General features: G+C 36.2%; 1 protein-coding gene across 8 annotated transcripts in view; it reads right to left on the bottom strand.

Moving 5' to 3' along the window:
- The window catches only part of kst (spectrin beta chain, non-erythrocytic 5 kst), a 204,228-nt gene that overhangs the window by 43,128 nt on the left and 135,068 nt on the right, over positions 1-26,032 (bottom strand). For 5 of the 8 annotated variants that reach the window (XM_073983951.1, XM_073983945.1, XM_073983947.1 and 2 more), the window contains 2 exons: positions 8,569-8,750; positions 8,236-8,403 (listed from right to left, as the gene is read on the bottom strand). In XM_073983951.1, coding sequence (XP_073840052.1) covers positions 8,236-8,403; positions 8,569-8,688 — 288 coding nt within the window. In that variant the 5' untranslated portion in view covers positions 8,689-8,750. Of the gene's footprint in view, positions 1-8,235; positions 8,404-8,568; positions 8,751-24,915; positions 25,259-26,032 lie in introns of those variants that run through there. The other 3 variants (XM_073983949.1, XM_073983950.1, XM_073983944.1) reach the window with 1 other exon arrangement.

The following is a 26,032-nucleotide window of genomic DNA, read 5'->3' as shown; positions in this document are numbered from 1 at the left end:
GTGGATGTATTAAAGAATATTTTTACTTGGCCCTTCAAGGCGTGGATGTATTAAAGAATATTTTTACTTGGCCCTTCAAGGCGTGGATGTATTAAAGAATATTTTTACTTGGCCCTTCAAGGCGTGGATGTATTAAAGAATATTTTTACTTGGCCCTTCAAGGCGTGGATGTATTAAAGAATATTTTTACTTGGCCCTTCAAGGCGTGGATGTATTAAAGAATATTTTTACTTGGCCCTTCAAGGCGTGGATGTATTAAAGAATATTTTTACTTGGCCCTTCAAGGCGTGGATGTATTAAAGAATATTTTTACTTGGCCCTTCAAGGCGTGGATGTATTAAAGAATATTTTTACTTGGCCCTTCAAGGCGTGGATGTATTAAAGAATATTTTTACTTGGCCCTTCAAGGCGTGGATGTATTAAAGAATATTTTTACTTGGCCCTTCAAGGCGTGGATGTATTAAAGAATATTTTTACTTGGCCCTTCAAGGCGTGGATGTATTAAAGAATATTTTTACTTGGCCCTTCAAGGCGTGGATGTATTAAAGAATATTTTTACTTGGCCCTTCAAGGCGTGGATGTATTAAAGAATATTTTTACTTGGCCCTTCAAGGCGTGGATGTATTAAAGAATATTTTTACTTGGCCCTTCAAGGCGTGGATGTATTAAAGAATATTTTTACTTGGCCCTTCAAGGCGTGGATGTATTAAAGAATATTTTTACTTGGCCCTTCAAGGCGTGGATGTATTAAAGAATATTTTTACTTGGCCCTTCAAGGCGTGGATGTATTAAAGAATATTTTTACTTGGCCCTTCAAGGCGTGGATGTATTAAAGAATATTTTTACTTGGCCCTTCAAGGCGTGGATGTATTAAAGAATATTTTTACTTGGCCCTTCAAGGCGTGGATGTATTAAAGAATATTTTTACTTGGCCCTTCAAGGCGTGGATGTATTAAAGAATATTTTTACTTGGCCCTTCAAGGCGTGGATGTATTAAAGAATATTTTTACTTGGCCCTTCAAGGCGTGGATGTATTAAAGAATATTTTTACTTGGCCCTTCAAGGCGTGGATGTATTAAAGAATATTTTTACTTGGCCCTTCAAGGCGTGGATGTATTAAAGAATATTTTTACTTGGCCCTTCAAGGCGTGGATGTATTAAAGAATATTTTTACTTGGCCCTTCAAGGCGTGGATGTATTAAAGAATATTTTTACTTGGCCCTTCAAGGCGTGGATGTATTAAAGAATATTTTTACTTGGCCCTTCAAGGCGTGGATGTATTAAAGAATATTTTTACTTGGCCCTTCAAGGCGTGGATGTATTAAAGAATATTTTTACTTGGCCCTTCAAGGCGTGGATGTATTAAAGAATATTTTTACTTGGCCCTTCAAGGCGTGGATGTATTAAAGAATATTTTTACTTGGCCCTTCAAGGCGTGGATGTATTAAAGAATATTTTTACTTGGCCCTTCAAGGCGTGGATGTATTAAAGAATATTTTTACTTGGCCCTTCAAGGCGTGGATGTATTAAAGAATATTTTTACTTGGCCCTTCAAGGCGTGGATGTATTAAAGAATATTTTTACTTGGCCCTTCAAGGCGTGGATGTATTAAAGAATATTTTTACTTGGCCCTTCAAGGCGTGGATGTATTAAAGAATATTTTTACTTGGCCCTTCAAGGCGTGGATGTATTAAAGAATATTTTTACTTGGCCCTTCAAGGCGTGGATGTATTAAAGAATATTTTTACTTGGCCCTTCAAGGCGTGGATGTATTAAAGAATATTTTTACTTGGCCCTTCAAGGCGTGGATGTATTAAAGAATATTTTTACTTGGCCCTTCAAGGCGTGGATGTATTAAAGAATATTTTTACTTGGCCCTTCAAGGCGTGGATGTATTAAAGAATATTTTTACTTGGCCCTTCAAGGCGTGGATGTATTAAAGAATATTTTTACTTGGCCCTTCAAGGCGTGGATGTATTAAAGAATATTTTTACTTGGCCCTTCAAGGCGTGGATGTATTAAAGAATATTTTTACTTGGCCCTTCAAGGCGTGGATGTATTAAAGAATATTTTTACTTGGCCCTTCAAGGCGTGGATGTATTAAAGAATATTTTTACTTGGCCCTTCAAGGCGTGGATGTATTAAAGAATATTTTTACTTGGCCCTTCAAGGCGTGGATGTATTAAAGAATATTTTTACTTGGCCCTTCAAGGCGTGGATGTATTAAAGAATATTTTTACTTGGCCCTTCAAGGCGTGGATGTATTAAAGAATATTTTTACTTGGCCCTTCAAGGCGTGGATGTATTAAAGAATATTTTTACTTGGCCCTTCAAGGCGTGGATGTATTAAAGAATATTTTTACTTGGCCCTTCAAGGCGTGGATGTATTAAAGAATATTTTTACTTGGCCCTTCAAGGCGTGGATGTATTAAAGAATATTTTTACTTGGCCCTTCAAGGCGTGGATGTATTAAAGAATATTTTTACTTGGCCCTTCAAGGCGTGGATGTATTAAAGAATATTTTTACTTGGCCCTTCAAGGCGTGGATGTATTAAAGAATATTTTTACTTGGCCCTTCAAGGCGTGGATGTATTAAAGAATATTTTTACTTGGCCCTTCAAGGCGTGGATGTATTAAAGAATATTTTTACTTGGCCCTTCAAGGCGTGGATGTATTAAAGAATATTTTTACTTGGCCCTTCAAGGCGTGGATGTATTAAAGAATATTTTTACTTGGCCCTTCAAGGCGTGGATGTATTAAAGAATATTTTTACTTGGCCCTTCAAGGCGTGGATGTATTAAAGAATATTTTTACTTGGCCCTTCAAGGCGTGGATGTATTAAAGAATATTTTTACTTGGCCCTTCAAGGCGTGGATGTATTAAAGAATATTTTTACTTGGCCCTTCAAGGCGTGGATGTATTAAAGAATATTTTTACTTGGCCCTTCAAGGCGTGGATGTATTAAAGAATATTTTTACTTGGCCCTTCAAGGCGTGGATGTATTAAAGAATATTTTTACTTGGCCCTTCAAGGCGTGGATGTATTAAAGAATATTTTTACTTGGCCCTTCAAGGCGTGGATGTATTAAAGAATATTTTTACTTAGCCCTTCAAGGCGTGGATGTATTAAAGAATATTTTTACTCAGCCCTTCAAGGCGTGGATGTATTAAAGAATATTTTTACTTGGCCCTTCAAGGCGTGGATGTATTAAAGAATATTTTTACTCAGCCCTTCAAGGCGTGGATGTATTAAAGAATATTTTTACTCAGCCCTTCAAGGCGTGGATGTATTAAAGAATATTTTTACTTGGCCCTTCAAGGCGTGGATGTATTAAAGAATATTTTTACTTGGCCCTTCAAGGCGTGGATGTATTAAAGAATATTTTTACTTGGCCCTTCAAGGCGTGGATGTATTAAAGAATATTTTTACTTGGCCCTTCAAGGCGTGGATGTATTAAAGAATATTTTTACTTGGCCCTTCAAGGCGTGGATGTATTAAAGAATATTTTTACTTGGCCCTTCAAGGCGTGGATGTATTAAAGAATATTTTTACGTGGCCCTTCAAGGCGTGGATGTATTAAAGAATATTTTTACTTGGCCCTTCAAGGCGTGGATGTATTAAAGAATATTTTTACTTGGCCCTTCAAGGCGTGGATGTATTAAAGAATATTTTTACTTGGCCCTTCAAGGCGTGGATGTATTAAAGAATATTTTTACTTGGCCCTTCAAGGCGTGGATGTATTAAAGAATATTTTTACTTGGCCCTTCAAGGCGTGGATGTATTAAAGAATATTTTTACTTGGCCCTTCAAGGCGTGGATGTATTAAAGAATATTTTTACTTGGCCCTTCAAGGCGTGGATGTATTAAAGAATATTTTTACTTGGCCCTTCAAGGCGTGGATGTATTAAAGAATATTTTTACTTGGCCCTTCAAGGCGTGGATGTATTAAAGAATATTTTTACTTGGCCCTTCAAGGCGTGGATGTATTAAAGAATATTTTTACTTGGCCCTTCAAGGCGTGGATGTATTAAAGAATATTTTTACTTGGCCCTTCAAGGCGTGGATGTATTAAAGAATATTTTTACTTGGCCCTTCAAGGCGTGGATGTATTAAAGAATATTTTTACTTGGCCCTTCAAGGCGTGGATGTATTAAAGAATATTTTTACTTGGCCCTTCAAGGCGTGGATGTATTAAAGAATATTTTTACTTGGCCCTTCAAGGCGTGGATGTATTAAAGAATATTTTTACTTGGCCCTTCAAGGCGTGGATGTATTAAAGAATATTTTTACTTGGCCCTTCAAGGCGTGGATGTATTAAAGAATATTTTCACTTGGCCCTTCAAGGCGTGGATGTATTAAAGAATATTTTCACTTGGCCCTTCAAGGCGTGGATGTATTAAAGAATATTTTTACGTGGCCCTTCAAGGCGTGGATGTATTAAAGAATATTTTTACTTGGCCCTTCAAGGCGTGGATGTATTAAAGAATATTTTTACTTGGCCCTTCAAGGCGTGGATGTATTAAAGAATATTTTTACTTGGCCTTTCAAGGCGTGGATGTATTAAAGAATATTTTTACTTGGCCTTTCAAGGCGTGGATGTATTAAAGAATATTTTTACTTGGCCTTTCAAGGCGTGGATGTATTAAAGAATATTTTTACTTGGCCCTTCAAGGCGTGGATGTATTAAAGAATATTTTTACTTGGCCCTTCAAGGCGTGGATGTATTAAAGAATATTTTTACTTGGCCCTTCAAGGCGTGGATGTATTAAAGAATATTTTTACTTGGCCCTTCAAGGCGTGGATGTATTAAAGAATATTTTTACTTGGCCCTTCAAGGCGTGGATGTATTAAAGAATATTTTTACTTGGCCCTTCAAGGCGTGGATGTATTAAAGAATATTTTTACTTGGCCCTTCAAGGCGTGGATGTATTAAAGAATATTTTTACTTGGCCCTACAAAGCGTGGATGAATTAAAGAATATATTTACTTGGCCCTTCAAGGCGTGGATGTATTAAAGAATATTTTTACTTGGCCCTACAAAGCGTGGATGAATTAAAGAATATATTTACTTGGCCCTTCAAGGCGTGGATGTATTAAAGAATATTTTTACTTGGCCCTACAAAGCGTGGATGAATTAAAGAATATATTTACTTGGCCCTTCAAGGCGTGGATGTATTAAAGAATATTTTTACTTGGCCCTACAAAGCGTGGATGAATTAAAGAATATATTTACTTGGCCCTTCAAGGCGTGGATGTATTAAAGAATATTTTTACTTGGCCCTACAAAGCGTGGATGAATTAAAGAATATTTTTACTTGGCCCTACAAAGCGTGGATGAATTAAAGAATATATTTACTTGGCCCTTCAAGGCGTGGATGTATTAAAGAATATTTTTACTTGGCCCTACAAAGCGTGGATGAATTAAAGAATATTTTTACTTGAACTTCAAACGTCTTATTGTGGATTTGAAGCCGATTAAAAAAACTTCTACGTTTTTATGAGACTTCCGCTTCGCTTTTAATACTCTGCCTCTATGCTTACACTTCGAGTTTTACTGGTTTGGAGTGGTCTCCGAGTTCTTTTTTCACAATGTACCTTTGCACTGACTGCACAACTGAACCTGTGTGAATGTTATTCAAGCCTGCGTGATAGGCTACGACCTGTGGATCTCTCTCTCTGGATCATGAATCATGATACAGTTTTCTTGCAAAAGAGAATAAAAACTCATACTCTTTAAGAAAGTTCTTGTTGGACAATTCTTGCTGGGAAAGTAACCAGACAGACCTATTACAACAAACAAGTCGTTGTGCGGCAAGTTTCTCGTAAAATGAAATGAAAACATGAATATTGTATAAAATAATAGAAAATAGTGAAAAATTAAAAGTAATAAATAGTGACCCGAAAATTCCACTATGTAAAAATATAAAAATCGCATTCTGGCATTGGAAAATATATTTTTAATTTTTAAGAAACAGCCCCTTTTTGTCTACCTTTTTTTTGGAAAAAGTCATTAGTATGTGATTTTGATTTGTTATATTGCAAAATGTTCCATTAAAGTTAGTTTTTTGCCGCAAAAATAAACATTTCGACAGCAAATGTGTGACGGGCAAAAACTCGCTAGACTCCAATCTAAAGTGTATTCGACAACGGATGTCGTAATCCAAATACTGAAAATATCGATCGAAATAACTCGATCGAAGATGAACCATATAACCACCCCTTCGGATACTCTCAAAGTCCAGTTTAAGACCAGGTTTCAAATTGTTTTGAATTATTGAATTTTGGAACCGCAAGGAACCCTGTTATAATGATAACATTTTTTAGAGAGCAAGTTCATACTTCCTGGGAAAACGGAAAGCTGCCAAAAAAGCTTCAACATTCGAAGGGGGTATCCAAAAAAAATTCGTGTATCGCAATATTTCTGCCAAACTCTTCGATCAAGTTCGAAGATGGTCTATACAGATACGTTCCTTCGGGTACCTCCACCAAAAAAGCCAAAAATTGTTTGCATAAATCAAGTTTAAGTCCGGTATTCTAAATGATTTAACAATTTTTGTTGAATGTAGACTTTGGGGATCTGATTAACACGGTGTAATTTAGTTATTGGGGTCCACATGTTCCAAGAAAACATTTAGGCCATGTTTATATTATAGCCTTTTGCAGGGTTTATCTTCTTTATGAGGATTTGTTTGACGTATATCACGGTGCTCTTGAAACAATTTTAAATGGATGGTGCTTACACCTTGGAAGTTTATGCGGATTCTGAAACTACAATGTTCATAGATGAGAAAAATTAAAAACAAAAAAATCGCCGGAGCGCTTTTTCAATAAATCGCGATTTAAGTTAACATTTTTAGGAGTTGTTTAGGTTTTCACGATTTTGCTTAGAAACCGCAAGTCGTGTCAAAAGGGGACTAAGGAAAATGTTGTAGCTATGAAAATTCTCTACAAGATCGGCCTTTATGGTATTGTCGTAGTTTTTACCATTTTTGAGATATAGAAGTTCAAATTGGGACAATGCACTGACTGTATCGCCCCCTTATAAAACAATGTCATGAAGGGTGCGCCTTAACCAACTTTTGATGAAAACCGCTTACACAGAGAAAGTTTTTATGAGTTCTGAAACAGCAGTGTTCATAGTTGAGAAAAATACAAAAACAATAAAAAATCGCTGTAGGGATTTTTAAATAAATCGCGGTAAAAGTTCACATTTTTAGGTGTTTTTTAGGTTTTCACGATTTTGCTTGGAAACCGCAAATCCAATCGAAATGGAGCTAAAAAAATGTTGTAGCTGTGAAAATTCTCTAGAGGAGTGACGTTTATTGTTTGTTCCCAGCGTGTACCATTGTTGAGATAAAGAAGCTCAGTTTAAATTTTTAGGTTTTTTTGTTGGGGTTTCGCGATTTTGCTAGAATACGGTAAGTCTTATCGATATGGGACCTGAGAAAATCTTAAAGCTGTGAAAATTCTCTACAAGACTGGCTTAAGTAACTTATCCTAAGTTGTAACATTTTTTTAGATATATAAGTTTAAGTTGGGAATTTGCAGTCATGTCATTGTTTTATAAGGGGGCGATACAGAATTGAATTGAATTTGAATTGTCCCAATTTGAACTTCTATATCTCAAAAACGGTAAAACCTACGTGAATACCATAAAGGTCTATCTTGTAGAGAATTTTCATAGCTACAACATTTTCTTTAGTCCGATATTGATAGGACTTGCTGTTTCTAAGCAAAATCGTGGTAACCTAAACAACTACTAAAAACGTCAAATTAAATCGCGATTTATTTAAAAAAGCGCTCCGGCGATTTTTTTGTTTTTTTGATTTTTCTCATCTATAAACATTGTAGTTTCAGAATCCGCAAAAACTTCCGAGGTGTAAGCACCTTCCATTTAAAATTGTTTCAAGAGCACCGTGATATGTAATGGAATTGACATTTAAAACCCAGTGGGTTTGTTAAATCCGGTTATATATAAACGTACTATTAGATCTGAACTCTGGGGTGTTAACAACAAAAATCTCTAAAAACAAATATAGAAGTTAAAACCCCGTCTTTATCTTCTAACTTTCTATGGGCTTTCAATAGCGTTGTCCCACATTATTTCTTATCCCTGTCATAGGGTATACATCAGACGCTACATCGACTGGCACTTTTTTACTTGCTTAGCTCCAATTACTTATTGTTTTCAATATAATAACTTTTCCCGCCCATAATGATATTTCGAATACATACCTTGGTGTGCAAGAATGCCAGACTCTTGTTGACATTTTCGATTTTATGGACACGCATGCGTCCATTATTTGGTTTTCCCAGTTTTTCGCCGGATATTATTTCAAGTAATTTCAATAGTTTGACACCGTCTGCTAAATCCGTAAAAAGATCTTCGACCTCCAATTTTGCCTATCATCGGATAGAGAAAGAGACAAAGGAGAAAGTGATAGAAAATATTTTACTGTATGGACACAAAACTTGTTATCTTGGCAATCAATTAACAAAATAATTGTTTTTTATTGATTGCAAATAATTTTAAATATGCATGGGTATGTTAGGTATGTATGTACATACCTTTACCAGAAAGGAGTTCATCCATTTTGTGAAGGTCTTTTTCTGTATGTGCAGACGTTCCTCTTGTAACGTTTTGATTCGCTCATTTTCGAATTTCATAATGCCATCACGTTGTGTCATGTTGGCTGTGTTACGAGTCGTCTGTGATTGCAATGAATAACCGCCCGGTTCATATTGTGATGCTGTAAGAAAAGAAAAAAAAAAAACAAAGGAAAAAATAAATTAATAAATAAATTATAAGGAAGAAATGATGAGAAAAAATCATAGAAATATTTATGAAAAATATTGCACTATTCCAGCGACACTCTGAAGTGTATGGCAGACTTTTGGTTTTTTCGTAAGAAACATTTCTTCGGATTTATTTTGCAAATACAAAAGTTTTCACTTAGCTGCCGATTAAAAAATTGCACGTAAGCCAAAAAATTCAGTTATCTTAATAAAAATTTGACATAAAATATCATATTTGTTCTACGCCAGAAAAATTGAATTGCGAAGCTAAAGCTTTAACGCAGCTAAAATAAATGCATTTACGCGAAAAGTACTGTAGTACTTTCCAATTCATTTAAATATGAAACTGCATGAAAATTGGGGAAGATGGTTTTTTTTTACCAAAGGACGAACCCTATTTATTTTGGTAAGAATCGGAAGAAGAATAAGATTTCGATATAGCCCTCACATATATTTTTGCCCGATTGGTGCACCAATCGCGCTTTGTATGCTCAATTTCGTTGAAATTTGAAATGTGTAACGGAATCTGGCCTCGTAACAAGTTTCCCAAATTACATTGAAATCGGTTCAGATATGAATAAATATAGCGCTCAGGTTCATATATATGCACCGCACAAACAAATTCAGTTTACCAGTTCATTATTGTGAGTAAAAAATGATTTCTGATGGGTTAACGCTAACCGATCGCCATAAAATTTCATATATAAGGTGTTGGGTCAAATGAAAACAAATTAGGGGGTAGGAAATAAAAAAAACATGTTTTTGGCTCACCTTAGTGCACACCGATTCATATTAGCTAAAAATGAGACCTATTTTTGGTGGCCGAGTCCGAACGGAAAGAGTCTAAAGAAGCACCCTTTCTTTTACAAGAGGTCTCTAGAAGCAACTTTTCTTTCAGAAATTGTCTATATTAGCACATTTTTTCAGAAAGGGTCCTCATAAGAAAGCTTTCTTTCAGAAAGGGTTCTCATAAGCAACCTTTCTTTCAGAAAGGGTCCTCATAAAAAAGCACCCTTTCTTGCAGAAGAGATCCATAGAAGCACCCTTTATTTTAGAAAGGGTCCATAGAAGCAGTTTTTCTTTCACAAAGCGTCTCTAGAAGCAGGCCTTTTTTCAGAAAGGGTCTATAGAAGCACCCTTTCTTTCAAAAAGTGTCTCTAGAAGCAGCGTTTCTTTCAAAAAGAGTCTCAAAAAGCAGTCTTTCTTTCAGAAAGGATCTCTAGGGGCAGCCTTTCTTTCGGAGAGCGTCTCCAGAAGCACCACTTTAAAAAGGTCCATCGAAGCTACCTTTCTTTCAGAAAGGGTCTCTAGGAGCAGATTTTCTCTCAGAATGGGTCTATAGAAGCATCCTTTTTTCAGAAAGCGTCTACAAAATCACCCTTTCTCTTAGGAAGGGTCCCTAGAAGCTGCTTTTCGTTCAAAAAGGGTCTCTAAAAGCAGCTTTTCTTTCAAAAAGGGTCTATAGAAGCACCCTTTCCCTCATCTATAGAAGCACCATTTCTTTTAGAAAGGGTCTATAGATGCAGCCTTTCTTTCAGAAAGGGTCTATAGAAGCACCATTTCTTTCAAAAGGGGTCTTTATAAGCACCCTTTCTTTTAAAAGGGATCTACAGCAGCACCCTTTCTATCAGAAGGTGTCTGTAAAAGCGACTTTTATTTTTGAAAGGGTCTACAGAAGCAGCCTTTCTTTCAGAACGGATCTATAGAAGCAGCTTTTCTTTCAGAAAGGGTCCATAGAATCACCCCTTCTGTCAGAAAGGGTCTATAGAATTACCCTTACTTACAGAAAGGGTCTTAAGAAGCAACATTTCTTCCAGAAAGGGTCTATAGAAGCACCATTTTTTTCAGATATGGTCAATAGAAGCAGCATTTCTTTCAAAAAGGGTCTATAGAAGCAGCCTTTCTTTCACAAAGGGTCTCTTACAACAGCCTTTATTTCAGGGAGGTTCCCTAGAAGAAGACTTTCTTTCAGAAACGGTATCTAGAAGCAGCCTTTTTTCAGAAAGGGTCTCTAGAAACAGCATGTCTTGCAGAAAGGGTCTATAGAAGCACCCTTTCTTTCCGAAAGGGTCCATAGAAGGACCATTTCACAGGGATATCATAAAGTCGGTCCCGTCCAACATTGATCCTTTTCTTACTGGTTTTAAATTAATTATACAATTTTATAATTCATTAAAAAATATTAATCTTTCTACCTAACACCACAAATTATTTTTTCTGTTTTAAAGGTGTTTTTAATTTCAGTTTATTTTTTGCTCTGAGGTAATTTTCTATTTACAGAGTATGCTTTTTTTTTGATAAAAAGAAAAATTCCCCAACCGAAAAAATAAGTCATTTTTTCGTGCATGGTTGGTTGGTTGGGTTGACATACAAACGAAGAAACTTTAACTGATTGCCTAGACCGACCGAACGACCGTAGTACAAATAGACGTCATATCTTTGTTTTGTTTCAATTGAATTGTTGTTGTTCTTCTTTTTTGGGGGGAATTTAATTTGAGGGTTTCGCTTTTTTTCAAGGCCTCCGCCAAATGTGAGTTTCCAAACAACATAGATTTAAATTTCATTTTGTAACCTAGAAATATTGAAATACCAAACATTCTTATCGTCTGATAAGAAGGAAACGTAACCAACCAACAAATGCAGACTTCGTCGTCGACATTGCCAGTGTAATTTGAGGTATTTGAAATCTCACTTTTGCAGGAAATAAATTCTTATAGTATTTAGTCATATTGTGAAAATGTCGATAATGATATGAAGTAATATAATTTTGAAATTTTAAGTTCTTGGGCAAGACATGGCAAGTATGCGTTTCTATAATTTCAACTTAAAGGTTAGCAGGGGAAGTAATGTGTTGTTCTTTGAGTTCTATGATAACATTTAAAGGTTAAGTAAGTGTGAGGTTAATCACCTGATAATTTCAACACCTATAGATAATACAAATTATTTTTGATTAAATAACTTGAAAATATTCAATTGATTACGCCAGGCAACAAATGTATGTACAAGGTGCACTTGAAATGCTTTGACCTTTAGAAAACCCAAAAAATAGAGATAAGGAGTGCATAAAATTAAATTGAAGAAGGAAATAGAGAGCTTGCATTGTTCGTGTCCCCGATATAGGGAAAGGGGTTAGCTCAAACTATCAGTTGGTGATTGGACAAAAAAAAAAAAAACGATATATTCCTGCATATTCACAAGGAACGAATAGTGCATGCTGGGATATAAACGGCGTACCCAGGTCCTCTGTGGGTCAAACCCTCCTGGATTTATTTGTAGAATACCCTTCCGAAAAATACTATGACACGGTTATTTAAAAAGACGACCGGACGTGTCGTCAAGAAGTTTTACATTTTTCGCGCCTTGACAGCTGAAACCATGGCGCATAATGGCCAACGCCCCTTTGGTATCTCACAGGCAACAATTTGAAGAGTTTCGGCCAACTCGGGTATTCAATTTTTAGATACATTTTTTTAGTGCTGCATTTCGTTGCCATAATTTGTGTATTCGGTTGAAGTTTCCGGTTGCCAAATAATATTCGTTTTATAATTTTTGATATTTATTTCATTCAATTTTTCTCTAGAAAAAGAAAACAACATAACCTTGACCAAAATACTTTTTCTTTTATTGTTAAAGAACCTACTTAAGCACGAGCTTTTTTCTTCCCCTCTCTCTCGGCTTCATGAAATGACAAAATAAATAAAAATATCATGACGTTAGGTGGAGACGAGGGCGATAATAAAAGTTAACTAATTAAAACAATACACAAAAAAAATTTCGAATTGAATAATTTGTAGAGCAAACGTATCATGTACTTGCATATATGAGAGTGTATGTGTGTTATATCGTAGTTTTTTATTAAACAAGTGAACGAATAGTCAGTGTTTTCGATTTAATTAAGCAAAACAATTTGAAATGAATATGAATGACGGTACATAGTTGCCAGATGTTGCATTAAGAGTATGGGGGTCTGTAAGACTTTATTTTTTATTTTTGGATAAGTTGTAAGTTCTACCTCATGGTAGAAGAAACAAGGTAAAGTAAATACTACAACAAATACTACAACTCAACAACAACCACATAGAAAATTGTTTTTGTTTGTAATGTTAGTGTTTCCTGTATATGTAAACAAAATAAGAAAATATCTATAAATTATTGGAATTTAAAAACTAATAATTTTTCACATTTGGTTGAATATGTTTAAAAACATGAATGAAAATTCGTTACATTTTCAATTTGAATGTTTCCATATCATTCCACTAAATGCATAATTTCTCGCAGAAGGTAGAATTTTTACAAAGATCTTTGGGATCGCTGGAAATTCATTGAAATAGGTGAAGCTGTTTCAGTCGTTTGTTTTTGAAATCAAAAGGCACATGTTTATTAGGGCTTTACCTTTTTCCAAATTTAACAAAATATCACACATACTAACAACTGCTGTACCGCCTCTGTAAGCAGTGTTTTTGTGCGAGGCACGTCGTTCGGACTTGGACGAGGTTCATGTCCTTGCTATGAAGAAGTATTTATGGGAAATATTTTTTTTTTTCGGAATGATATATTTTTTCCTCAACAAATATGTATCACTAATATACATTGAAAATAGAAACAAATATATAAAATGTCGTACGGAATTTGACACTAGCATTACGGCCCAGTTCAGTCAGCTGGGTATTGCTCTTACCTTATACCATGGTTCTACCTTTGAAACAAAATTTAAATTAATTTTTTTTTTAATTTAAAATATTTGTTTTATTTGTATTTTCTGTAGGGAAATTTTCCAAAAGAAAATATTCAGAATAAGTAAAAAAGTGTCAGTCGGCTTTGCCGACAGAGGTATACCCTCAGCCAATGTGAATTGAAACTTTCATCTACGAACAGATAGAATGTATTTATCGTCTCTTCAGAATTTTGTGGCCCTTTTTCAACATTTGAACTTGCCGACAAAAATGTGGATTAGGAATTAACACAAATGTTGAACTTTTGTGGGGGAGATACCCTTAGGGAGGACCGATATGGGCCATTTTAGAAGTTAAAGTAAATTTTGACAAAATATTAGGTGATCCAAAGTTTGGACCAAATTGGTTGCACCATTCAAGTGATATCGCCCTAACATTTTAGTGACATTTTTTAAATATTGGGAGGAGTACCGGAAGTTGGGGACCGGTATTGCCCCATGAAACTAAGTTTGGATAAAATATGACGTATACCAAATGTTGCACCAAATCGGTAGAACAGTTCTAGAGCCACATATGGTGACATAGGACTTTTAACACCTTTCGGGATGTTTTCCCAAGAAATATGGACCTGCTCCTGAAAAAACTTTTACCGTCGTAATTGAGGTAGCGAATGCAAATCGGTTCAACAAAAATCAAAATGATTCGAGAGCAGGTCTTAAAGTGAACTTATCCGAAATTTTGTGTGGGAGGTACCCAAAGGAGTGCACCATATTCGAACCTGATCTATATCTGGTAGATATATTAGGATGTGCAGAGTATGGATTACATCAGTCACTCCCTTCAAGAGTTATCGTGCGCATATTTTCTCAGATTTTTGAAATTTTGTGAGGGAGGTACCTGAGGGAGTGGACCGACATGGTTTATCTTCGAACTTAAAATATGTTTGGACAAAATAGTACGAAGGCCAAATTTTGGACCGAATTGGCAGATCCGTTCGAAATTTATCTTGCGCTCCAACCACTACACACGGTGTCATAGGGATTTTTTTGCACCTTTCAGGCTATTTTCTCAGGAAGTATGGACTTGTCCCTTATGAAACTTGTACCGTTGTATGGGGGACAGCGAATACAAGTTGCTACAACAAAAATCAAAGCGATTCAAGAGCAGGTCCTAAACTGAACTTTTCCGAAATTTTGTGTGGGAGTGGACCGATTGAGTCCATATTTAAACTTCATCTAAGTCTGGAAGAACTTTCACGATGTACAAAGTGTGGGCCAAATCGGTTACTCCCTTCAAGAGTTATCGTACGCACAAAATTTCCGAACATTTTCGAACTTTTGTGGGGGAGGTACCGGAAGGAGTGGACCGATATAACCCATCTTCGAACTTAAACTAAGTTTGGGTAAAATATTACGAAATCCAAATTTTGAACTGAATCGGTTGCCCAGTTCGAGAGTTATCGTGCGCACCAGCCAGCCAGACAGATAGACGGACGGACATGGCTAAATCAACTCCAAATTGTCTGAAACACATTTCGTAAAAACATACTTGGGGTCTAAAACCATTATTTCGATGAGGCACATTTTGCCCGTATGAAAGTGTATATACCCTCGTTAGCATAAATGCTGAGGGTATAAAAATTAACGGTTTTGAAGATACGGTGCGAAATGTACAAAAATTGTGGAATTTTTGCATATATTTTGAAATTTGAGGAAATAAATGTAGTTTTTCGAGTTCATTATTTCTCCAAATATTTTATATTTGTCCTTATCTACAAATTTGCTTCTGAGGTCAGAAGAAGATTCGGATTGGTTTCAGAGATATAGCTCCGAATTTCTTTAACAACTCAATATTTAACCATATTTAGATGGGGCCATAAAATCCGAGCTGGATCTGACACAACAAAACCCAACTAGGGTTTCCTGTCGTTTGGGTCTGTACTTTCAAAAAATCCTCAGTTCGAATTGTTTGCACAAGATCACCTTAAAAATGTTGCACAGTGTAATCATTTAATTTACGTCCATATGGCAACACATACATACATACGTCATGTATCGTATGAAAAGTGTCACTCAAATTTATCTTGTGAATTAAAAAAAAACAGCCACAAAATGAAGTTATATCAAACTTAATAAAGTAACAAAAGCAATACTTGGAAATGTCTTACATAATTAGCAAATAAACGATAAGACCCTTCGTTGCTACATACAAACGCGTATAAGGGGAAACGTCGAAAAGGTAACACCGAAGGTAACCAATTGTCTCTCTCCTTCTGCATCTCTTCCCTAATGTAAATAGTAAATTCCACTTTACTATGAAACTTAGCTGAGTGCCCTATAACACCCCCACGGATAGTTTAATGTCCGTTAGGTACATATGGGGGAGAGTCTAGGAGAAAAGACCTAAATGCTTCAGATCCCAGAGGTGGCGGGCCTAATTTGAAAATGCATTTACACATTACATATGGCTCATTTACTCACAGAGAGTGGCATAACTCAACAAGTGAGAAAAGGCTATAGTCGGGACGGGTTCGACTATGTGATACCCTCCCTACACCACTACTCCTGTGCATAAGCTTTTCACTAGTAAACATTGGTGTGGGGGATACTAAAGTTTTCACCTATCTGGCTTTTATACAAAATGACTTAAGGCGAACCGAACCAAAATAATTAATATTTAATTTTATATTTGACTACTGCCGACATCTATTTGGTACTGATTAAAAGCTTTGCTGGTCTTCCTGATTAATCTTTAATGCAGCAAATAGAAGCAGATCTATTTGTCATTAAAGTGAAAAACTTCAAAATATTATAATATTTTACCATAAATGCCATATTTTGTATTAATTTAAAGCTCAGATAGTTCAGTTTCATTATCAAGCTCTCTCCTTGGAATATGTCCAAAAAAAGCAGAAATATCTGACATGGAAATAAAATAGCATAAATTGGAAATTGGGATATCCCAGAGTCTTCTTCAACATCACAAGCATTTCACCAATTTTGCTAAAGCAATTGGAACATATCTTCATTGTTGAAACGTATCCAACCAAAGCTGATATACTCGTCAGTATAATTCAAATAAAAAATGGGAAAGTGGGATGTGCGCCAACCTATTTTGCATCATAACAAAAGTGATATTTTCCTCATCCATTGATGGGCTTTCCTTTTGGAATACGTCCACAAAAAGCGAATTATTCGCATAAGAATAAAGCTTTGAATTTTTGTTCACATACGTTTTTTGTCCATTCCGACTCCTTACTATTATTTGACCATCACCAAACTCTATATGCTTCTTCCTTTCTGGGAGCCCTATTAACCAAAAAAATTTCGTGACGATCCTATCAAAATTGCGACTTGAATTGGTAAAATTTTTTCATCGATTGGAAAATAATTGTGAGGTGTAGAGGGATTTCCTGAATATTCATTCGCCTTTGGTACTCGTACAAAGTACTATGGAAATAAAGATAGGTCAGGGGGCATGGGTTATCGTTAACCGATCATCATATATTTTTGTAGAAATCGTTTTTTGGGCCACAACAATGAACTGGTATAGTTTTTTCATCGATTGGACCATAAATACGGCCTTTAGAGCATTTTCGTGAAAATTGGCCTTTGGCCACATACACATTACTATGGAAACAAAGATCCCTCTGGTGGCACGGGTTAACTTTAACCGATCGCCATAAAGTTTCATATACATGTAAGGTTTTTGGATCAAATGGAAAATATTTAAGTATCCCATACACTGTGGGCATGCACGACAGCATTTTTAGTAGTATTGGTAAAATTTGAAGTTTTTGTCAATGTAGGTGTGAGTATTTTACGCAGGATTGAAATCAAAATAGTTTTGATTTTGTAAATGAACCCCTTTCAATCCGATGAATTTTGTTTATTTTCCAAGTAACCAACAAACAATTCTTGAAAATAACAAATGTTATTTGTGAGGAAATTAAAAAATTGGAAAACTTCAACTCAAAATCGAGTTCTGGAGGAAAATTCATCATTTTTGGAATATGGATTGAAGGAATGCCACACACTATTCAATCACACACGTACACTAGGGTTCATCGGTTGCTGTCCTGCATGCCCATAGTGTATGGCCGGCATTAGGGGGAAGGCGTTTCAAAAACAAAAAAAAAATAATTTTGTCATTTTTTTCATGTTTGCTTTAACGCTAATGAAACAATACTCCCGATTTTGGAAGTTTTGGACGTTATAGTCATTTATATTATACCCTATAATATAATATGGATATAAATATATCCGTCCGCCCATCTGTCTGTTCAAATCAAGATACAGCTCGCAAAATCTTAGGATTTTTGGTATTGAAAATGGGCTATACCGGTCCACGTTTTGATATAACACCCAAACAAGTAAAAAAAGTGTCAGTCGGCTTTGCCGACAGATATATACACTCAGCCAATGTGAAGTGAAACTTTCACCTACGGACAGATCGAATGTATTTAAGGTCTCTTCTGAATTTTGTGGCCCTTTTTGGGCATCTGAACTTGCCGACCAAGATTTGGATTAGGAATTAACTGCCCTAAGACACAAATGTTGAACTCTTGTGGGGGAGGTACCCTTAGGGAGGATCGATATGGGCCATTTTAGAAGTTAAACTAAATGTTGACAAAATATTAGGAGGACCAAAGTTTGGACCGAATTGGTTGCCCCATTCAAGTGATATCGTCCTAGCACTTTAGTGACATTTTTTAAATATTGGGGAAGTACCGGAAGTTGTGGACCGGTATTGCCCCATGAAACTATGTTTGGATATAATATGACGAAGACCAAATGTTGGACCAAACCGGTTGAACAGTTCGAGAGTTATCGTTCCTCCGACAGCCACATATGGTGACATAGGGGGTTTTTACACATTTCGGGCTATTTTAGCGTCTAATGGAGGTAGCGAGTGCAAATCGCTTCAACACAAATCGAAGTGATTCGAGAGCAGGTCTTAAAGTGAACTTATCCGAAATTTCGTGTGAGAGGTACCAGAAGGAGGAGACAAATATAGTCCATATTCGAACCTGATATATATCTGGTAGATATATTAGGATGTGCAAAGTATGGATTACATCGATCACTCCCTTCGAAAGTTATCGTGCGCACAATTTTTCCGAACATTTTTCAACTTTTGTGGGGGAGGTACCTGAAGGAGTGGACCGATATGGCTTATCTTAGAATTTAAACTATGTTTGGACAAAATATTACGATGGCCAAATTTTGGACCGAATCTGCAGATCCGTTCGAGAGTTATCTTGCTCTCCAACCACCACACTCGGTGTCATCGGGGCTCTTTGCAACTTTTAGGCCATTTTCTCAGGAAGTATGGACTTGCCTCTGATGAAACTTGTACCGTCGTATGGGGGGCAGTGAATAAAAGTTGTTGCAACAAAAATCAAAGCGATTCGAGAGCAGGTCCTAAACTGAACTTTTGCGAAATTTTGTGTGGGAGGTACCTGAAGGCGTGGACCGATTGGATCCATATTGGAACCTCATCTAAGTTTGGTAGAAATATCACGATGTGCTAAGTATGGAACAATTCGGTTATTCCGTTCAATAGTTATCGTGCGCACAAATTTTCCAAACATTTTCGAACTTTTGTGGGGGAGGTACCGGAAGGAGTGGACCGATATAACCCATCTTCGAACTTAAACTAAGTTTGGACAAAATATTGCGATAGCCAACTTTTGGACCAAATCGGTTCATCCGTTCGAGAGTTATCGTGCGCACCAGCCAGCCAGACAGACAGACAGACGGACGGACATTGCTAAATCGACTCCAAATTGTCTGAAACACATTTGTCCAAACTGACTTGGGGTCTAAAACCATTATTTCGATGAGGCACATTTTGCCCGTATGAAAGTGTATATACCCTCGTTGGCATAAATGCTGAGGGTATAAAAACGGTACCTCCAAATTTTTCGGTACTTTGAAGGTTTTATCCAGATTCTCCCACCGAAATGGGTGACATTTGGCACAAAACTTTCCCAAGTTTTGATATAGCCCTCATAGAACGGTACCTTCCTATTTTCGGTATTTTTAAGGTTTTAGCCACATTATCAAACAGAAATGGCTGAAATATGGTATTTAGTCTTCTTTGAGACTACAAAGCTTTCCCTCAAAAGTTTTGTCAATATAGGTCCTCGTTTTTATATAGCCTCCATAGAACGGAAGCACCCTATTTTCGTTGTATTAATGGCTGTAGCCACATTTTCTCAACGCAATGGCTGAAATTTGTTATTTAGAAATTTGTCAGCATAGGCCCACGTTTTGATATAAAGGGTGTTTTTTTAAGCTAGATAGAACTTTAAATTGTAAAAGTAACACAAACAAGTAAGAAAAGCGTTAAGTTCGGTCGGGCCGAACTTTTTATACCCTCCACCACAAATTTCAGCCATTTCGGTGGATTAATGTGGCCACAACCTTCAAAATACCGAAATTCGGAAGGTACCGTTCTATGGGGGCTATATGATGGCGTGGACCTATACCTACAAATTTCTGGAGGAAAGTATTATACGCCTAAAAAAGACTAAATACCAAATTTCAGCCATCTCGGCGTGATAATGAGGCTAAAACGTTCAAAATATCGAAAATCGGGAGATACTGTATTATGGGGGCTATATCAACACGTGGGCCTATATAAACATTTTATGGCAGAAATGTTTCTTAGCCTCTGGAAACACAAAATACAAAGTTACAACCGATTATTTGGTCAAATGTGTCAAATAGATTCAAAATATATTAAAATGACGCGTACTTTATAAGGGGCCTTATATGGGGGCTATACCAAAACGTGGACCTATATAACCCATCTTTGGAAGGAATGTTGTTTGACCTCTGAAGACACAAAATACCAAATTACAACCAATTCTGTGGTCAAATGGGTCTAATACATTCAAAATATATTAAAATGACGCGTACTTTATATGGGCCCTTATATGGGGGCTATACCAAAACGTGGACCTATATAACCCAACTTTGGTAGGAATATTTTTTGCCCTCTGGAGACACAAAGTACCAAATTACAATCAATTCGGTGGTCAAATGGGCCAAATATCTTAAAAATTCCTTAAAACGACGACGCGTCACGCGTCATTTTGTATGGGGGCTATACGAAAGCGTGGACCTACATAGCCCGTTTTCAATACCAAAAGTCCTACGTAAATATAACATATTTTCCCAAAATTTCATCAACCTACGTCAATCCGTTCGGACGCTAGAGTGATTTCCACAGACGGACAGACGGACGGACATGGCTATATCGATGTAGAATTGCACGCTGATCAAGAATATATATACTTTGTGGGGTCTACAATGATTATTTCGAGTAGTTACAAACGTAGTGACAAACTTAATATACCCCCATCCTATGGTGGAGGGTATAAAAATTAAATTTTGATGAAACTTTTTATACCCTACACCACACAGTGGTAAGGGGTATTATGTCTTTGTGCATTTGTATGTAACATACAAAAGGAAACGAAATAGACCCACAGTTCCTTTTGGGGATATACATATAATCACTTTCTGAGTCGATTTATGCGTGTCCGTCCGTCTGTCTGTCTGTCTGTCCGTCTGTCCATGTATTTTTGTTCGCAACATACAGGTCGCATTTTTGGTCCGATTCAGCTGAAAATTGGGGACTACAACTTTTTTAGCCATAGGAAGAACGCTATTGCTTTTGGTGAAAATCGGTTCAGATTTGGATATAGCTCCCATATATATTTTCGCCCGATTTCACGTACTTGCTGCACCAAACACGCTATATACGTCCAATTTTGATGAAACTTTGAATGTGTGACTGAATTCAGTCTAGAAATAAATGAGCCAAATTATATCGAAGTCGGTTCAGATTTGGATATAGCTCCCATATATATGTTCGCCCGATTTCACGTATTTGCTGCACCAAACACGCTTTATACGTCCGATTTTGATGAAATTTGGAATGTTGGACTGAATTCGATCTAGAAATAAGTGTGCCAAATTATATCGAAATCGGTTCCGATTTGGATATAGCTCCCATATATATTTTTGGCCGATTTCACGTATTTTATGTACCAAACACGCTATATATTTCCGATTTCGATGAAATTTGGAATGTGTGACTGAATTCAGTCTAGAAATAAATGTGCCAAATTATATCGAAATCGGTTCAGATTTGGATATAGCACCCATATATATTTTCGGCCGATTTCGTGTTTTTCTGCTCCAAACACGTTATATAAGTCCGATTTCAATGATATTTGGAATGTGTGACTGAATTCGGTCTGGAAATAAATGTGCCAAATTATATCAAAATCGGTTAAGATCTGGATATATAGCTCCGATTTATATTTTACATATTCACAGTGGTGTAGGGTATCATATAGTCGGCCCCGCCCGACTTTGATCCTTTCCTTACTGGTTTTTTATTTGTTTCAGTATACCCTGACAAATCATCATGAATAGACTCACGCTTGAACAACGCTACGAAATTATCCAAATTTACTTTGAAAATCAGTCGTCGATTCGCTCTATAGCAGTTGGCAAATGACCCGTTGTTTTATCGCAAAATTGTGTTCAGCGATGAGGCGCATTTTTGGCTTAACGGGTTTGTTTATAAGCAAAATTGCCGCATATGGAGTGAGACCAATCCACAAGAGACCCTACAGACTCCATTACATCCAGAAAAATGCACCGTATGGTGCGGTTTTCACGCTGGTGGCATCACCTTATTTCTTCAAAAATGAGGCCGGAGCTCGCGTTACGGTCAATGGAGATCGTTACCGCACCATGATCAATGATTTTTTGTTTGAAAATATGGATGACATTGATCCGGAGGAGATGTGGTTTCAACAGGATGGCGCTACGTGCCATACGGCGAACGCAACCATCGACTTATTGAAATCAAAATTTGGCGATAAGTTGATTTCGAGAAGTGGACCTGTCAATTGGCCTCCAAGGTCGTGCGATTTGACACCTCTCGATTATTTCCTGTGGGGCTACGTGAAGTCACTGGTTTCTGCTGATAAACCAGCAACAATTGATGCCTTGGAGGCCAGTATTGTTCGTGTTATTCGTGACATACGGCCAGCAGTGCTCGAAAAAGTGGCCAAAAATTGGACGTCCAGAATGCACTTCGTCAAGAACAGCCGCGGTGCCCATATGCCCGAAATCATTCTCAAATGTTAATGTCACGTATTGATCTTTCGAATCCAAAAAAAAAAATTGTGATTACAATTTAATTTTTTGTGTTATTTTTTACAATTTCAAGTTCTATCGGGCTTAAAAAAACACCCTATAGAACGGTACCTCCCGAATTTCGGTATATTGAAGGTTTTAGTCACATTATTTGCCTAAATGTCTGAAATTTGGTACCCACCGATTTTAGGTATTTTACAAAATTGTATTTAGTATTCTTTGGGGCAACAAAACTCTTCCTCTGAAATTTGTCAGTATAGGACCATGTGTTGATATAGCCGCCCCAATAGAAAGACACCTCCCGATTTTGGGTATTTTGAAAGTTTTAGCCACATCATCTCACCGAAATGACTGAAATTTGATATCTAGTCTTCTTTGGGGCTACATAACTTTCACCCAGAAAATTTTCAATGTAGGTCCACGTAGGTCTCACCGAAATTACGGAAATTTCGCAGTTAGTATTTTTGGAGCTATAACTTTTTCTCCCAGAAATATGTTGGGATATATAGCCCATGTTTTGATGTAGCTCCCATAGATATTTTCAAGGTTATAGCCACATTATCCTACAGGAGTGGGTAAAATTCGGTTTATAGCCTTCGTTGGGGATATGCAGCATTTCTGCAAAGAATTGTAGGTATATGACTGCGTTTCGATATAGACCCCATAGAACGATACCTACCTATTTTCGATATTTTAAAGGTTTTAGACACATTTTCCAACCGAAAATGACTATGGTATTTAGTGTTCGATATGGATATAAAACATGCATTCCGATAATTGTAGGTATAGATGCACGTTTTAATATAGCCCCCATAGAATATGTATTGAGGGGTCACAGATTGGAAGGTACTACGGTGCCGCTCGATGTGATGTCTTCTAAAGGATATGTCTAATGTAGTGACTGTAACTTGGTATTTCAGATTCTCTATGGGTTGAAAAGCTCTACGAAGAATGGCATATTCCAAATATGAAGGTATCTCCAGATTTTTATTATTTTGTACAAAGTTGTTGGATTTCCTACCTAGAGATCTTTGTTTCCATAGTAATTTGTATGGGGTCAAAGGTGAATTTTCATGAAAATTCTCTAGATGCAACAATTATGGTCCGATCGATAAAAAACTTTACAAATTCATTATTGTGGCTAAAAAACGACTTCTAAAAAATTGTTTAAACTTGGATCGGATTTTGATATAGCCCATAATACCCAAAATCGACCAAATATCAAAATCCGATCCGATTTTCAAAATGTTTTTTTAGCCGCAACAATGAGCTGGAAAAGTTTTGTCATCGATTGGACGATAATTACGGCCTTTAGAGAATTTTCGTGAAAATGCACCTTTGGCCCCATACAAATTGTTTAGGAAACAAAGATCGCTAGGTTGGCACGTTAACGATCGCCATAAAATTTCATATATAAGGTTTTTGGACCAAATGGAAGAAAATTAGGGGTAGGAAATCTAAAAAAAAAAATAAATTTTGTTTTTCTTTTTTGGATCACACTATTGTACACACATCGTTTATGTGGAATGACTGTAACATGGTATTTCGGATTCTGAATTATTAGAAAACATCGATGTCTCATTGCTGTTAAACCATGTTTAAAAGAAAGCGATATTCAGTTAGCGTGGTGGAGTGTATAAAAAGTTCCGGCCCGGCCGAACTTGACGCCCTTCTTGTTCAAATTAATTAACTGCAGCAAGTTGTTTGTTCACAAACGGTCGAAAATTTAGAAATTTTTTAACATTTGTTTGGGTTTGGTTTTGGCTTCATGTTAAAGTTGGGGGAGGGTATTAAAAGATCGGACCGGCCGAAGTCACTGCCTTTTTTTACTTGATTTCGTTAAAATTGAAACAATGACTTTGATTGACTGTTGGCATTTTTGGGTGACTAGTTTACACTTATATTTGACTACATGGATCCACATATTTGCATCAGATGAAAGTTCTTCAAAATATGTTCTTTAGAATAATTTTGTGATATATTTTAAAAGTTTTTTTAGTTTTCTTAAAAACACAGAAAATGTATTTTTTGTGCTTCAAAGTATAAGGACAACCTTCTAAGTTATTTTGAGTTAAAAATTAACGATCCGTTTCTTTAGATAATAAAGCTGCCAATAGTTTTTGACCCATTTAATAAATTTCACTGCAAACATAATTTAAAAACTTTTAAAGTTTCTATAATCTTCACAATAGTTGTGAACATAGTTTTTTTTATTTCGCACTAAAGATGTAATCTGTTTTGCCAATTTTTACAACACCTACCCAATGATTGACGCTCATACGATATGTAACGGCGATATTCATGTCTACTAAAATTTGAACGCATTTTGTATTGTTGAATATTTTGGATTCTGAAATAATCTTGTCAGTTATTAAGACATTTGTAAGATTTTACTTTTTTTGGATGCGTTTCGTTCTTTTTTCGTATGCTTTCGCGTTTTTTCTTGATTTATCGTTTTTTAATAATGCCTTCAAAAATATTCTTTTCTCCGATCTTAACTGCCCGTTTACCGATTAACCACTGACGATCTTAATATGTTCTCGTATTTGTTCCGAAAAATAAACTAATAAAGCTTTTTTGCAGCAGTCAGGTGAGTTAGTGCCCAAGGGTTGGGTGGAGAGAATTGTGTGGGTCGGCGGTTAGGAGGTGATAATGAGTTATAATTGGTTTACTTGTGCTTTTTTTATTCAGAGTAACAAGTGTACGTACGCAAAGTTGTGATGATGGTGGTGGTGGTGGTAGTGGTAGTGTTGGTTGGATAGCCTTACCTTATCTATGCTAACAGAGAAAAACCACCATCGTCAATTTATGCAGAGATAGGAGTTGATTTTTGAAATCAACATTGCTACGGATTTTCTCGAACAAAAAGCAAGAAACTACAAAAGTGGAACTCTTCTTCAGATATTGGACGACATCATTATTTGCAAAGAATTTCAACTAGAGAATGTTCATCATGCTGCTGCAGTTTATGATATTGTCGTTCCTTACAATCAAGGGAGAGAAGAAAAAAAAACTGAATTGGAATTTTATCATCAAAAATGTGTGCGGTGTATTGATAAACGGACACCAACAATTTATATATAGAAATAACCATAACAATTTTTCTGTTATCTCGTGGAACTTTAACGGCTCCTGTTATCTTATCGGCTGATAGCAGGTTGATGATTTAACGAAGGTTGGCTGCATCATCGTAATGAATATACAAAAAATTTGTATTCAATATAAATTTGGAAAAGTGTTGTTTTTTGCAATAGCCGTTGAGACGAAGTCGAATTTGCGAAAGCTAATTTCTAATTTTAGCGAAATTCTATTGATTTTGGGAGAGAAATAAAACAAATGGGAAATTTTATTAGCCAAATTTGTATAGGCTTTAGATGA

Source organism: Musca autumnalis, unplaced genomic scaffold (assembly GCF_047663935.1).
Source record: "Musca autumnalis isolate F117 unplaced genomic scaffold, ASM4766393v1 scaffold_4, whole genome shotgun sequence".
NCBI classification, from domain to species: Eukaryota; Metazoa; Arthropoda; class Insecta; order Diptera; family Muscidae; genus Musca; species Musca autumnalis.
This window is presented reverse-complemented; position numbering and strand designations above follow the sequence as displayed.